The sequence below is a fragment of the Gorilla gorilla genome, chromosome 16 (assembly GCF_029281585.2).
Source record: "Gorilla gorilla gorilla isolate KB3781 chromosome 16, NHGRI_mGorGor1-v2.1_pri, whole genome shotgun sequence".
Classification (NCBI taxonomy): domain Eukaryota; kingdom Metazoa; phylum Chordata; class Mammalia; order Primates; family Hominidae; genus Gorilla; species Gorilla gorilla.
Genome location: NC_073240.2, coordinates 68,790,975 through 68,806,931, shown reverse-complemented (window position 1 = coordinate 68,806,931; position 15,957 = coordinate 68,790,975). Strand labels below are relative to the sequence as shown.

Sequence of the window (15,957 nt, the reverse complement as noted above, 5' to 3'; positions counted from 1 at the left end):
GTTTTTGAGATGGAGCCTCGCTCTGTCACCCAGGCTGGAATTGGAGTGCAGTGGTGCGATCTTGGCTCACTGCAAGCTCCACCTCCCAGGTTCATGCCATTCTCCCACCTCAGACTCTCGAGTAGCTGGGACTACAGGCACCCGCCACCACGCCTGGCTAATTTTGTTTTTGTATTTTTAGTAGAGGCGGGGTTTCACCATGGTAGCCAGGATGGTCTCGATCTCCTGACCTTGTGATCCGCCCACCTCGGCCTCCCAAAGTACTGGGATTACAGGTGTGAGCCACTGTGCCCAGCCACATTCTTTATTTTATTACTCTTACTTCAAGTTTATCCTTCATTGCAAAGTTTTGATTCTTGATTCTTTTCTTCAAGCAACCTGCTTCTTTTCCATGCAAATATATAATCTTAGGAGATAGGAGTCCTAATTCTTGCAAAGTGTTCTTGTAAATTAAAGCAGTGTATTAGTCCATTCTTGTGCTGCTATAAAGGGATACCTGAAATTGGGTAATTCATAAAGAACAGAGGTTTAATTGACTCATGGTTCCACAGGCTGTACAGAAAGCATGGCTTGGGAGGCCTCAGGAAACTTACAACGATAAGGGAAGGTGAAGGAGAAGCAGGCACGTCTTACATGGCTGGAGCAGGAGAAAGAAAAAGACGGTAGAGATGCTACACACTTTTAAACAACCAGATCTTGGCCGGGCATGGTGGCTCATGCCTCTAATTGCAGCACTTTGGGATCACTTGAGGCCAGGAGTTCAAGACCAACCTGGTCAACATGGCAAGACCCCGTCTCTTCTGAAAACACAAAAATTAGCTGGGTGTGGTGGCCTACGCCTGTAATCCAGCTACTTGGGAGGCTGAGGCATGAGAATCACTTGAACCTGGGAGGTGGATGTTGCAGTGAGCCAGGATGGTGCCACTGCACTCCAGCCTGGGCGACAGAGTGAGACCCTGTGTCAAATAAACAAACAAACAAACAAACAAAAACAGATCTTATAACTCACTATCACAAGAACAGCACCAAACGGGAAACCCACCCCCATGGTCCAATCACACCTCCTACCAGGCCCCACCTCCAACACTGGGGATTATAATTTGGTGTGAGATTTAGGTGGGGACACAGACTCAAACCGTATCAAGCACCTTTATTTAATCAAGCTCTTCTTGCTGGAAATGATTTCCAATCCTCACATGTAGACAGGAGAGAGAGAGAGGGAACTGGGGAAATAAAAATAAAGATAAATACCCATACAGGTATCAAGACTCAAAATTATATTAGTGCAGCATTAAATACCACTTGGGCCTTTTAACTTATTCATTATTTAATTTTTAATCATAAAATTATATGCATATCCTCCTTAAAAAATTGAATATTGATAAAACTAAAGTTTTTTTGGAGCCCCTAACCTCAGTTTCCTCCCCACCTCCCCAAAGGAGACCATTATTATTAGTTAGGTGTGGAAACTTCTCTGTCCTTTCTTATGCATTTACATTTTTTTCCACAGAAAATGAACTCATCTTTACATTTTGACAGTTAATCTTCTGGGCTGTGCCTGAGGGTTGCCTTTCATTCATGATTACTTTTTAAGACAGGCCACACGTATATAAGTGTATGTAAATAAAATAACTTATGAACTCTAAAAGGGGAAAGGTTTCACATGAAATATATCTTTATGGAAGCTCCATAGCCTTCTAGAAAACAGACAGCACATGTCAGCCCTGGTATCTCCCAGCTACTTTCTCTTTTCTGAATACTGAGCCTTCAGGGGCTGCCAGGGCAGTTGACACACACTCTGTGCTAGAAGGGTGAATGTGTAAGAAGGAAAGACCCTTGCATTGGAGATCACCCCCAAGTCCCATTCTACAGATGGGTAGACCAAAGCCTAGAGGGGAGGCAAACTTCCAAGGTCACACAGCTGGGTAGAGGCCGAGCTGGGGTAGAAACCCGGCACCTTCCTGATTCCCAGTCCTGTGCCCATTCTACACTCACATGCCCAGTTCCTGCTTTCATTTTGGGAATTTGCCCATGGACCAACCTCTGTGCAGTCACCGAGGGGTGCTCATTTAACATTTAGTCCCATTTGGTACACACAAGGCACACATTGCAGATAATGTGGGAAAACTGTGAAATTGAAGGACACTGTATAGATGTGTTCATTCTCTCCTTTATCAGAAGGTTTACAGTTTGCCTTTACTATGCTAGGAGCTGAGGTATGTGACATGGGGATACAGAGCTGCATCAGATCAGGTCCTCCCTCTAGGAGTTTAGAACTAATTGAGGACACAAGACAAGTACAGCAACAGCCACAATGCCAAGTTTAAAGTGCCAAGCCCATTGGAGAGGTGGAGCGTGCAGAAAGAGACAGCCTTGCATCTAAGAGTGGGGGATCAGAGAAGGCTTCCTGGAAGGGGTGGCATCTGAGCAGCCCTTGAAGGATGATTAGGTTAGATGAGAGGTAATAAGATAAGGGAATTCCAGGCACAGCAAGGGGCTGAGCAAGAAAAGCAAGGAGGGTTTCAGAGAAAAGGTGGAGCTCAGGTTGGTAGGTAAGGTGAGAATGCTTGTAAAGGTGCTGAAGCCAGGCTCAGCCCCCTTGCATTGCAATTCTGAGGCATGTGTCTTCTTGCCTTCACTACAGTATATGCCCCAGAGGAAAGACAGCTGGCTTTATAGCTGTAAATCTTCTTGATGCCTGGAAACGTCATGCATATATTATATTATCGTGGACTATTTATAATTCCATTATAATTATAATATATATGAGAATGTACACATTAGATGTATATCTATATACAATATATTATATGTGCATATAATATAAGGAAGAGAGATGGGAGGAAGAAAAGAGGGGAGTAGGTAAACAAGCAGGCAAAGAAATTACCTCCTTCTGTCACCCACTCTTTATCCTTCCCTGGGGATATTGTGTTTTCTCATTCTAGGAGTCTAAATAAATTGTCAATTTAATCTTGTGCTGTAATATGGATATGTCACAAGTGATTTGACTGCATGTTCTAGTATGCTAATCACCATGTATTACTTCTTAGAAGTTACAAACAGCTTTGCTGTTCCCAACCCTGAGAGGAATATGTGACTGTCACAAATCCCCTCAGGAACCAGGAGCAGACACTTACAAAATCCACTACTTTAAGAGAAAAAAAATCACCCCCTCTAGGGATAAAGGAAATGCCAATTAAAACCACATGAAATATAATTTCCCTTTTCCTCCTCAAATCAGCAAAACTTTTAAATGAAATGAATGAGAATATGCACGAACATGATTGAGTTATTCCAATTCACATTAATCAAGTATGTATTAAGGATTTTTTTTTTTTGAGACAAAGTCTCACTCTGTCACCCAGGCTTGAATGCAGTGGTGTGATGACAGCTCACTGTGGCCTCAACCTCCTGGGCTCAACCAGTCCTACCTCAGCCTCCTGAGTAGCTGGCACCACAGGCATACACCACCAAACCTGGCTAGTTTTTGTATTTTTTGTGGAGATGAGGTGTCATCATGTTGCCCAGGCCTGTCTCGAATTCCTGGGCTCAAGCAATCCTCCCTCCTTGACCTCCCAATGTGTTAGGATTACAGGTGTGAGCCACCACACCTGGCCCAAGAATCTTAAAATGTTCATACCCTAGGCAGTAGTTAACATTTCTATGGATTTATTCAAAGGAAGAAAATCTGAAATGTAGACAAAGTATTAAATATGAGTGTTCATTTCAGGATTACTTGTCATAGAGACAAATGAGAAATAATAGAAATGGCAAAATGAAGGTCATAATTAAGCAATTTATAATGTACCCAGCCAGTGGAGTCTTAGGCAGGCCTTACAATGGATGTTTATGGAAGAGTTTTTAATGGCATAAAAATATGTACGTGTGTGTGTTCTGGTTTGTTTATCCCTGATTATTTTAATGTGTTTTTTCTAAAAATAGAGACTTTTTAAACCAGAAAATAATCAAAATCAGGAAATTAATGATGATATGACACCATATCACCATTACTTAATCCATAGACATAAACTCATCATTGTCCTAATAATATGCTTTATAGCAAAACGGAAAAATTTTTCTTCTAATCCAGGATACAGTAGCTGCAGTGAACCACCTCAAAAGGAGGAGCAACACTAAGATGTCCCATGTCCAGAGGTGATGGAAGAAAGTTGGAACAAAAGATACTCTGGGGAAATTGACAAGGGAATTAACTGGGGACCTGTAGCAGGAGCAGCCAGGCCTATCAGCCTTGGATTTCTCCACCTACCCTGCATGTAAGAGTTTAGGGGGCAAGGACTTGGATTAATGAGAAGGGGTCATGTATTGAGTGGCTGTCAAAATCTGGGAGGAATGAGAAACATCCAAGCCTAAAAGACCAGCTGCTGAGCTTCCCACCTAGCAGCAGGTCCTGCCTATCAACATTGTATGGAGCACAAGCTCAGTAACTGTTTTGCTCTTCTCTATACACAGGCAGCTCAACCAAAGGCAGCTGTCAGCCTAACAAGACATTGCAACTCAAAAATGCACACAGTCAAGGATCACCAAATGCATGAGGAGTGCGATACTATAAAAAAGAGATCACAGATCCAACAGACAGACAAATGCACACCTGAAGAAAGAGAGTTAATAGGGAAAACCAGAACTAGACTTAAAAATAAATGTGCTTATAAATCCTCAGAGAGATAAGAAAGTATTTTATTCATGATACAGGAATAGCTGGTTGTAAACAAGAAACAGAAATTTTGTAATAAAATATATAATTATTGAAATAAAAAATACATGGGCTAGTAGCAGAATGAACACAGTTAAAGGGTGAATCAGGGAACTGGAAGATGTGGTATGGGAATTCTTTCAGAATGCAACACGAAGTAAGAGAGATGGATTTTAAAAAGAAACAAAAGGTAAAGATATAGCAAATAGATTCAATATTCATCTAATAAGAGTTCTAGAATTACAGGCCAGAGATAACAGGGAGAAAGTATCATTTAAAGAAATAATAACTAGAGATTTTCCAGTATTTTTTAAAAAGTAGGTTCTCAGATTGAAAGGTTTCACTAGGTACCAATAAAATAATTTTTTAACCCACATCTGGACTTATCATAGTGAAACTGCACAACATCAAAGATAAAGAAAAAATTCTAAATGCTCAGAGAAAAAAAATTAGATGTACCCACTAGAAAAGAATAATATCAGACTTTTTTAGCAACATAAATTCAATACCTTCAAAATGCTAAAGTAAGGGATATTTCAGTTTATTATTTTATAGCCAAATTATATTTAAATGTGAGGATGAAATACTGGTATTTTCAAACATAAAAATACTCAGAAAATTTACTCACTCCTTCCCTTCCAGATCCTTTTTGGGGAAAAAGAAAAGCAATTAGATGTTGTACTCTAGTTAAGAAAAAAACCCAAGAGGAAACAGTGGCATGCAAAAACCAAAGGTGAATTTCTTTTATTGAGTCAAGGTCTCACTCTGTGGCCCAGACTAGAGTATAGTGGCACAAACATGGCTCACTGCAACCTTGAACTCCTGGGCTCAAGCAATACTGGGTGTAGCTGGGAGCCTTTCAAGTAGTTGGGACCACAGGTGTGCACCACCATGCCCAGTTATTTTTTATTTTTTGTTGAAACAGGGTCTCACCATGTTGTCCAGGCTGGTCTTGAACTCCCTGACTCAAGCAATCCTCCTGCCTCGGCCTCCCAAAGTGCTGAGATTATAGGCATGAGCCACCACACCCAGCTGTGAATTTCTTAAAATGATTGAATAAATCTTATTTTTATCTAAATAACTTCCTGAAAAGTTATAACAACCTAGAACTAAAATTTGGGTTAGCATACTGAGTATGCATAGGAACATTCCACAAAAAGTGGAGGTAATGAAATTAAGCTTCCTGTTAATATTTTTGCCTTGTTTGGGTGATGGTAAAAATTAATTATGGGAGGCCATTGTTTTGAACAAAGCTCCTGCCCTAGGCCTCAACAGACCAGGCTAAAAACCAAAATGGAGTCACCCATGCTAAAGTTCCATCTCACCAAACAGAAAGTAAGTTGTTATCGGACCTTCTGAGAAATCAGGATGAAACCGACCCAACAGTCCCATAGATTTTTTTTGATAAACATAGAAATGGACACTTCTGGTCTTAAAGCTTGAAACTTACATTTGTTTTATGAGTTCCTTCTTCAGGAAAGAAACCCCTGGCTTCTCAAGAAGTATCAAATAAATGAAACTCAAGAGATCATAGTATTCAGACAATGAGATGACAGGCCCCTCACTCATCATGATTGTGTCCTTACCCCAAGTTCCTGTTTTCCCACTTGTAGTTACATTTCTTCCCTGTTATATAAACCCCTAATTTTAGTCAATCAGGGAGATGGATTTGAGACTGATCTCCTTTCTCCTCAGCTGAAGCACTCAGTTAAATCCTTCTTTCTTGGCAACACTTGTTGCCTCAGTAATTGGCTCTCTGTGCTGTAAGCAGCAGGACCTAGACCAAGGACCTAGACCTGTTACCTTTTGGTAACAAGAGGAGAGAGATAACAGCCAATTCCCCAAATAGGCCAGTCACAATCAGCTGATAATGAAGTTCCCTCCGCTTTAATCTCTACCAAAAAAGTAACCTGAAGTTAACCAATCAGTTATCTTTCCATTATACTTTCTCTCTGTCCCTGCCTTACAAAAAAAGTAACTTTGAAATTACCAGTCCACTTTTCATTCTTTGTTTCTGATTTCTTCAGCTCTTCTCTGCCTATAAAAACCAACCTCTTCTGCTCAGCTCATCAAAATACTTATTCTATTTTGTGGAATAAAGTGTTGCCTGATTCTAGAAATGCGAATAAAGCCAATTAAGATGTTTAAACTAAATTTGTTGTAATTTTGTCTTTTGACAGTGAAGACATAGATACCAATTAGTTCTTTAAAATATACTTGCATATGTGCATTAAAAATGAATGTTAATAAGCACACGAAAAGAATTCAACATTAGTCATTAGGGAAATGCAAATAAAAACCACAATGAGGCACCTCACTACACCCACCAGGCTTGCTATAATAAAAAAGATAGACAATAAAAAGTATTGGCAAGGATGTGGAAAAATTGGAACCCTCATACATTGCTGATGGAATTGTAAAATAGTACAGCCACTTTGGAAAACTATTTGGCGGTTCCTCAAAATGTTAAACATAGAGTTACTATATAATCCAGCAATTCTACTCCTGGTACATACCCAAGAAAAGTGAAAACATATGTTCACACAAAAATCTGTATACAAATGTTCATAGCAACACTATTCATAATAGCTAAAAATTGGAAGCAACTAAAATGTCCATCGACTGATAGATGGATATACAAAATGTGGTATACTCATACAATGGAATATTATTCAACAATAAAAAGGAATGAGGTACTGATACATGCTATAACAAGTAAACCTTGGGAATATTATAAGCAAAAGAAGTCAAACACAACAGGCCATATATTGTACGACCCTATTTATTTACTTATTTCAGAGACAGCGTCTCACCATGTTGCCAAGGCTGGAGTGCAGTGGCTGTTTACAGGCATGATCATCGCACTCTACAGCCTGGAAATTCTGGGGCTTCAAGAATCTGCCTGCCTCAGCTGGGACTACCAGTGCACACTACCATGCCCAGCTGTGTATGATTCTATTTACATGAAATGTCCAGAAGGGGAAAATCCATAGAGACAGAAAATATGTTAATGATTGCCAGGTCCTGGAGGGAGGGGAAAATGAGAAGTGACTGCTAATGGCTGCAGGGGTGATGAAAATGTCCTGAAATTAGATAGTGGTAATGGTTGGACAACTCTGTAAATGTATGAAAAATGCCCAATATATACTTAATTTTTAAATTTTATTTATTTTTTTGAGACAGGGTTTCACTCTGTTATCCAGGTTGGAGTGCAGTGGCTCAATCGAGGCTCATTGCAACCTCTGCCTTATGGGCTCAAGCAATCCTCCCGCCTCAGCCTCCCAAGTAGCTGGGATTACAGGTGCACACCACGACACCCAGCTAATTTTTTTGTATTTTTGGTAGAGACGGGGTTTCTCCATGTTGCTGGGTCTCAAACTCCTGGGCTCAAGTGATCTGCCCATCTCGGCCTCTTAAAGTGCTGGGATTACAGGTGTGAGCCATTGTGCCTGGCCATCATTAGATACTTTAAAAGGGTGAATTTTATGGTATGTGAATTGTATCTTAATAAACCTTTTTTTTGTTTGAAATGGAGTCTCACTCGGTTGCCCAGGCTGGAGTGCAGTGGTGTGATCTCAACTCACTGCAACCTCCACCTCCCAGGGTCAAGTGATTCTCCTGCCTCAGCCTCCTGAATAGCTGAGATTACAGGCACGCACCACCATGCCTGGCTAATTTTTGTATTTTTAGTAGAGACAGGGTTTCACCATGTTGGTCAGGCTGGTCTCAAACTCCTGACCTTGTGATCCCCCTGCCTCGGCCTCCCAAAGTGCTGGGATTACAGGTGTGAGCCACCGCGCCCAGCCCAACCTGTTGTTTTTTTAAAGAAAAGAATGTTACAGTAGAATATTATTCAGCAAAAAAAATGAAGAACTGACACATGCTACAACATGAATGAACCTTGAAGACATTATGCTAAGTGAAATAAGCCAGTCACAAAAGGCTAAATATTGTATGATTCCATCTATATGTGGTAGTGAAATTCACAGAGACAAAAAGTAAAATGGCAGTTGGGAGGGCAGGAGGGGGAAAATGGGGAATTAGCGTTCAATGGGTACAGAGTTTCAGTTGGGGAAGATGAAAACTTTCTGGAAATGGATGGTAGTAATGGCTGTGCAACAATGCATATGTATTTAATGCCACTGAACTTTACACTTCAAAATGGTTAAGATCATCAGTCATTGGCACCATCCTGCAATCTAAGGCTCAGGTTCAGTGCTCTTTGAGGACACTGGGCCCCACTGGGCAGGAATCCTGGCCTTGCAGGGTCCTAGACAGGCATAGAGGAGAGCCATGTCCAGACACCCCATGCTCCACATTCTGGGGACCCGGGTCCATGAAGTGCAGGCTGCAGCACTGGTGAGAGCCGGAACTTTCAACCACCCAGAAAGGCGGTAGCCCAGGCTTATACTGCAGTGCCTGGCTCCTCTTAGCAACTAAGACAGTGCGCCTTGGCCTGGGGCAGGCAGCATTGGGGATTTGTGGCCAGGTGGGCAGTGCAGCTTCTCATTGCTGGGGCTTTACTGGGAGCTTGGGAGGGTGAGGCTACCCAGCAGCCATAATGGTGCACATGAATGTCCTGGCTGATGCTCTCAAGAGCATCAACAATGCTGAGAAGAGGAGTAAATGCCAGGTTCTTATTAGGCCATTCTCCAAAGTCATCATCCAGTTTCTAACTGTGATGATGAAGCATGGCTACATTGGTGATTTGAAACCATTGATGACCACAGAGCTGAGAAAATAGTGAACCTCACAGGCAGGTTAAATAAGTGTGGAGTGATCAGCCCCAGATTTGATGTGTGTTGGTCTGTTTCACATTGCTATAAAGAAATACTTGAGGCTGGGTAATATATAAAGAAAAGAGATTTATTTTGGCTAACAGTTCTGCAAGCTGTACAAGAAGCATAGCACTGGCATCTGCTTCTGGTGAAGGCCTCAGGAAGCTTCCACTCGTGGCACAAGGTGAAGGGGGAGCAGGCACATCACATGGCAAGAATGGAAGCAAGGGATGGAGGGAGGGGGCCACACTCCTTTAAACAACCCCATCTCGATGAACTCTCAGAGCCAGAACTCACTCCTTACAGCAAGGAGGGCACCAAGCCATTCTTAAGTCATCTGCCCCCATGACTCAAACACCTCCCACTGGGCCCCACCTTCAACATTGGGGATCACATTTCAACATGAGATTTGGAGGGGGACACACATCCAAATCATATCAATGTCCAACTCAAAGATCTAGAAAAACGGCAGAATAACCTGCTTTCATCCCACCGTTTCAATTCATTGTACTAACAACCTCAGCTGGCATCATGGACCATAAGAAAAAGCAAGACAAGAACACATATGAGGGAAAATCCTGGGATTCTTTTTCTAGGGGTGTAATACATACCTATAAATAAAATGTCTTAGTGGACCCTGGTGCTTCCAAAACATGAATAAATAAAATGGTTAAAACCTGGCAAATATCAGCAAAAATAATTTTCATACTGATAAAAAGAATACTTTTCCCAAAAATTATAACACGAGTTTACATATCTAACAACATAGCTTTGAAATATACAGCAAGAGTTTATGGATTACTAAATAATTTATAATTTGTATACAACTGGAATCATATAGCTATGTGTGTCTGTGTGTGTGTGTCTGTGTGTGTGTGTGTCTGTGTATTTTTTTTTTTTTTTTGAGATGGAGTCTCAGTCTGTCACCCAGGCTGGAGTAAAGTGGTGCAATCTCAGCTCACTGCAACCTCCGCCTCCCAGGTTCAAGCGATTATCCTGCCTCAGCCTCCTGAGTAGCTGGGATTACAGGCACGCACCACCATGCCCGAATAATTTTTGTATTTTTAGTAGAGATGGGGTTTCACCATGTTGGCCAGGCTGGTCTTGAACTCCTGACCTGAAGTGATCCACCCACCTCGGCCTCCCAAAGTGCTGGGATTACAGGTGTGAGCCACTGTGCCCGGTCTTTTTTTTTTTTTTTTTTAAGACAGGTTCTTGCTCTGTCACCCAGGCTGGAGTACAGTGACATGATCATACCTCACTATAACCTTGAACTCCTGGGCTCAAGGGGTCCTCCTGCCTTAGCCTCCCAAGTAGATGGGACTACAAGCACAGACTACTGCACCTAGCTAATTTTTTTTAGTTTTTGTAAAGATGGGGTCTCACTTTGTTACCCAGTCTAGTCTCAAACTCCTGGGTTCAAGTGATCCTCTCATCTCTGCCTCCCAAAATGCTGAGATTACAGGCATGAGCTACTGTGCCCAGCCTAGACCTATATTTATATTGAGAGACTCACACACATTCATCAGACACTGACAAATCAAGAAGACAAAAAAGTATAGAGTATCTGAAGAACAAAACAGTATTAGTTTAAGTCACACTAGCAACTGTAGCAAATAAACTTTTAACTAAGAGTAGCCGAACACTTAGACAATCAAGGTTAATTTCTTTTTCATGTAAAGTTCAATGTTTGGTTGTGGGGCACGGAGGAAGGGTCTCTGCCAGGAATTCAAGCTGATAGAAACTCTGCCACCTTCAACATGTAGTTGCCAAGGTCGCTCTGTGTTGAGATCTTGGCATTCATAGTGACAGACAGAAAGGAGAAACACACGTAAGCTGGGCCTGGAAGTGGCACACATAATTTCTGCTCATGCTCCATTGGCCAAAACTCAGTACAAGACCACATCTAATTGCAAAAAGTCCAGGAAATGTAGCCTAGTTGTGTGCCCAGGAGGAAGGGGAACAAGTTTGTTCATCAATTAGCTAGTCTTTAACACAGCAATGAACAGACAACCTGTCAATGTAATGGATATATGTAGAACTTTGAATAGAAAATGTACATTCTTCACAAATACAAATGGAACATTTATAAAAATTGACTAAGTATTGACTAAGTATTTAACTGCACAGTAAGTTCCAAAAAAATTTTTTTAAGTGATATAGCTGGGCACAGTCCCAGCTACTTAGGAGGAGGAGGTAGGATGATTGCTTGAGCCCAGGAGTTTGAGTCCAGCCTGAGCAACATAGCTAGACCCCATCTCAAAAAATAAGTAAGTAAGTAAAGTGAAATAATATAAAACATTTAATGATAAAATGTTATGTCAGCAACAACAGGAAGATGGCTAGAAACTTGTATACACCGAGAAGTTTTAAAACACAGGTCTAAATAATTAATGAGTTGACAAAAAACTACAATAAAATTAGAATTAACTGAAGTACTACTTTAAGATGACGTTAAAGTAGTCTTCAGGGAAATATATAAACTTACTTGCACTTATTATAAAGCAAGAAAGACTAATGATGAATTAACTTAGCTTTTGCATTGCTTCCCTAGGGCTGCCATAACAAATTACCACACACTGTGTGGCTTAACACAGTAGACATTTATTGCCTAATAGTTTTGGAGGCTAGAACTGAAATCAAAGTGTTGGTGACACCATGTTCTCACTGAAGGAGGTGGCTTCCTAACCTCTTACTGTCTTCTGATGATTGCCAGCAATCCTTGGCTTATAGACACATCACTCCAATCTCTGCTTCAGTCATCACATGGCATTCTCCCTGTGTGTCTGTCTCAGGGTCCAAATTTCTCTTTTCTTATAAGAACACCAGTCATATTGGATTTAGGGCCCACCTTAATCCAGTATGTTGTGTTTGGCCATTGAGGTATTGGAGTTTTCTGTTACAGCACTGAGCCTACTAACAAGGTACATCATTAGATGTATTCTCATTAATGTCAAGAGCAAGATTAGAATACCCACTATTCCCCTTCTTCATCATACCCAACTTCATGCAATAAGATTACCTCCAAAATAGACATATAAATATTAGAAGGGAAGAAGACAAAGCAAAGCATTAATTATATATAGATGAGATTTGGTTGCCTTATCTAGAAGACCTAAAAGAACCAATGAACAAACTGTCAGAATTAATAGTACCAATGTACCAAAATTAATTGCCTTTCTACTTACAAGTATAAGCTATGAGAAAATGTAATTGGAAAAAAACAATAGTAACAAAGACTATAAAGTCTTTAGGAAAAATTTTAGTAAAAGATCTTTATGAAGGTGATTTTAAACTTGACTAAAACACATTTTAAAAGACCCTACAAATCAACATGTCAGATTCTTGGATAGAAAGACGCTATATTCTAGATACATTTCTCAAAATCTAGGTATGAATTTGATGCAATAACAATCAAATTACTCAAAAGACTTTTCACAGACCTTCATAAATGAATTCATATGGAAGAATACATGTACAGGAAGAACCAAGGCAATGAAACAGAAAAAGTGGGTAAATTGCCCATCAGCTGTTAAGATACATTATAAATCAATAGTCAAAACAGTGTAGTATTTGCATAAAAATAGAAAAGGAGATAAATGGATAAATGGAAAAGAGTAAAGGGTCAGGAAATAGATCTGTGTTTATATGGGGATTTGGTATACGATAGAGTTGGTATTCGAAATCAGTGGAAAAAAGACTATTCAATAATTGGTATTAAAGCAATTAACGACCCATATGCAAAGCAACAAAATTAGATTCCTATCACATACATACACCAAAATAAATCCAGATGGAGTCAATGTTTTAATGTTTAAAAAAAGATAAGTAAATAGATACTTAAAATTATTAGTGAAAAACGTAGATCAAATCTTTTTGAACAAAAAACAAAAATCTATAAAGGAAAATACATAAATTTTGCCATATTAAGTATTTAAAATTCTGCATGTCAAAAGACATTGCAAACAAGATTAAAAAATAATCAGCAGACTGAGGAAAATGCTTGTGATAGATACAGAAAAAAAGATAGTGGCCTAAATATATAAAGCAACTCTATAAACTAATTTTTTAAATAGCCAGTAAACAATATGCTTAATCATACTAATACTCAGGAAAATCATACAAAAATAAATTATTTTCACTCAGTAGATTCTAAAAAATGTAAGTTTTTTTTAAAAGTGAAGTTTTATAATCAAGCAAAGCAGTGTTATAAGCTAACAAGGATGCTCATTATATGCAGTAGCTTTAGAGAGCAATTTGGCAGTGTGGATTAAAAGTAAATAAATGCATATTCAGCAATTCTACTTCCGTGCATCTACCACCAGAGAAACACTAGCCCCTGTGCAGAAGAACATGCAAAGGTTATTCATTGTAGAATTTATCACAGTAGCAAAAAATTGCAACCAATGTATATGCTCATCAAGAACAAAATGGGTAGATACAAAGTGGCTTATACATAAGATCGAATAATATAGGTGTCAAATGAGCAAAAAAGAAAAAAGCAAATTGCAGAGAAAACATTATACCATTGTGTAAAACACATATACAATATTATATATATATATACGTTTATTATTACACTGTACACTTCCTGTGGGTCTACATAAATGAAATAGGTATAAATAAATGAAAAATGAGTGTAAATAAGTGGGAAAAAAATTAAATGGTCTGGAAAATTAATACATCAAAGAACCCAGGGCTGTGGGTGGTGATCAGACAGATCTTTAGCTTTAATATTCTAAGTTTAATATTAATTATTAAACAATTAAATGAAATTATTAAAAATTACAACATAATTAAAAATACAATTTACGCTGTACAAGAAAAAAATTAGAGAAAAAAGACTGAAAGGAAATGTACAACAATGTATAACAATGGTTGCCTCTGGGTGATGTGTTTATGGGTGATTTTCCTTTCTTTTTTTTCCTTTCATTTTCTGTACTTTACACATTTTCTGAAATGGCCATGTGTTACTTTATAATTAGCCATGAAAAATGAAAAAGAAAAATAAAGAGCGTTTAAAAAACCCACTGTCAAATTCAGTCTTTAAAGAGCAGTGTGCTTACTTCCCTTCCCCCAAAGAGGCCCTGACATTTAGAAACAATATAAAACACTCTGAAGCACCATTTAATCCTATTACTCTTCTGGACCTCTTACAAACCTGGGGATGATCCCTTTGACTCTTTAAAATAAATCTCCCAAGGTCACGGGGTTCGTCAGTAACAGAGGGGGATGAAACTCCCAGGCCAGTGCTCCTCCCCTGCGCCATCTGGCACCTCAGAATTTCAGCAAAGATTTATTGCTTGAGCTAGCCAGAAAGCCAAATGCTCAAATGCATCTTCTTTCTAAGGGAATATTACTCCACTTAGGACCACTCTACTAACTTGCCACTGCCTCCTTTCTGGGCCTCAGTTTCCTCGTCTGTAAAATAAGGGGATTGTGTTGTCTCAGCAGGTCTGGAAATTCCAGGTTCCTAAAACATCCTGTGTGCCTGTTCTCTTCCCAGCTACTTCAAAGGATCCGCTTCTTCATACTTGCTCTATGGTGATCACTGGGAGATCGTTTCCAATCCTGGTTCTGCAGCGAATTTATGTCCTGGGTGTCCCTGGGCAATGCAGTGCCTGTCTGGGGACCTCAGTTTTCCCATCTCTACAAGGACGGTTTGGGCCCAGACCAGAGTTTTTCCACAATCTGGGAAGGTGAAGTGGGGTGACTTAGCTCCCTATAGGTCTGTTTTGCAAACCGAGGTTCTTGGTAAGGTTTTCTTTGAAACGAGAATCTTTAGCTACAAACCTGCTTGAAAACCACTGGGCAAGGAGACTTCGCAAGCTCTTTTCCAGGACTGACATTCTGTTTCTCCATGAGCAGCAGAACACTAGGTACCAGGGTAAAATAATGAAGATGACTCCCTTGGCTTGGGGCTTCCATCCTACTCCCTCTTGGGGGCTGAGCTGTTCGGTATTAAGATCTGAAATGCTCGGATCAGCTCAGCCCCCACTTCTTCCTCTCGCTCCCCGTCACCTAGGCAACCGGGCGGGGCCTGGGCGCGCGGTTCCTCCCTCCCCTTTCTCCCCACTCCAACGCCAGGCTGCATTCCCACCCTCTGCCTCCGCCTCTGCCTCTGCCCACAGCTTCTCTGCGTCTGGAGTCGCGAGTTCCACCAGTCGGGCTGCGTTTTGTGAACATGGAAACCAGATTTCAAGCGGGGGGGGGGCCCCAACGCCCGAAAATGATCCTAGTTTGCATGCTAGATTTGCCTGGCTTCTTGACGGACGTGTTGCAGCCAAAGAGTCTGACCTTGCCAGGGCAACGTATGCAGAGCTTTGGAGGCCTGAGACGGGCTTGTTGGTGCTCAGGGGGCCAGGAATAGGCAGGGTGCTCTAATACCAGAGCATCCTAGAACGCCCGGGCAAACAGCCGTGAGAGGGGGACAGCGGGTCGTCCGAGGTGGGGGCTGGAAGCACGCAT

At 40.5% G+C, this 15,957-nt stretch overlaps 1 protein-coding gene and 1 pseudogene across 1 annotated transcript in view; one reads left to right on the top strand and one right to left on the bottom strand.

The window, feature by feature from the left end:
* The window catches only part of PIAS1 (protein inhibitor of activated STAT 1), a 220,401-nt gene extending 204,962 nt beyond the window's left edge, over positions 1 to 15,439 (bottom strand). The window contains exon 1 of the mRNA XM_055362712.2: positions 15,283 to 15,439. Coding sequence (XP_055218687.1) covers positions 15,283 to 15,417 — 135 coding nt within the window. The 5' untranslated portion in view covers positions 15,418 to 15,439. The remainder of the gene's footprint in view (positions 1 to 15,282) is intronic.
* On the top strand, positions 9,273 to 10,085 carry LOC134757333 (small ribosomal subunit protein uS8-like; annotated as a pseudogene).
* Positions 15,440 to 15,957: the final 518 nt, after the last annotated feature.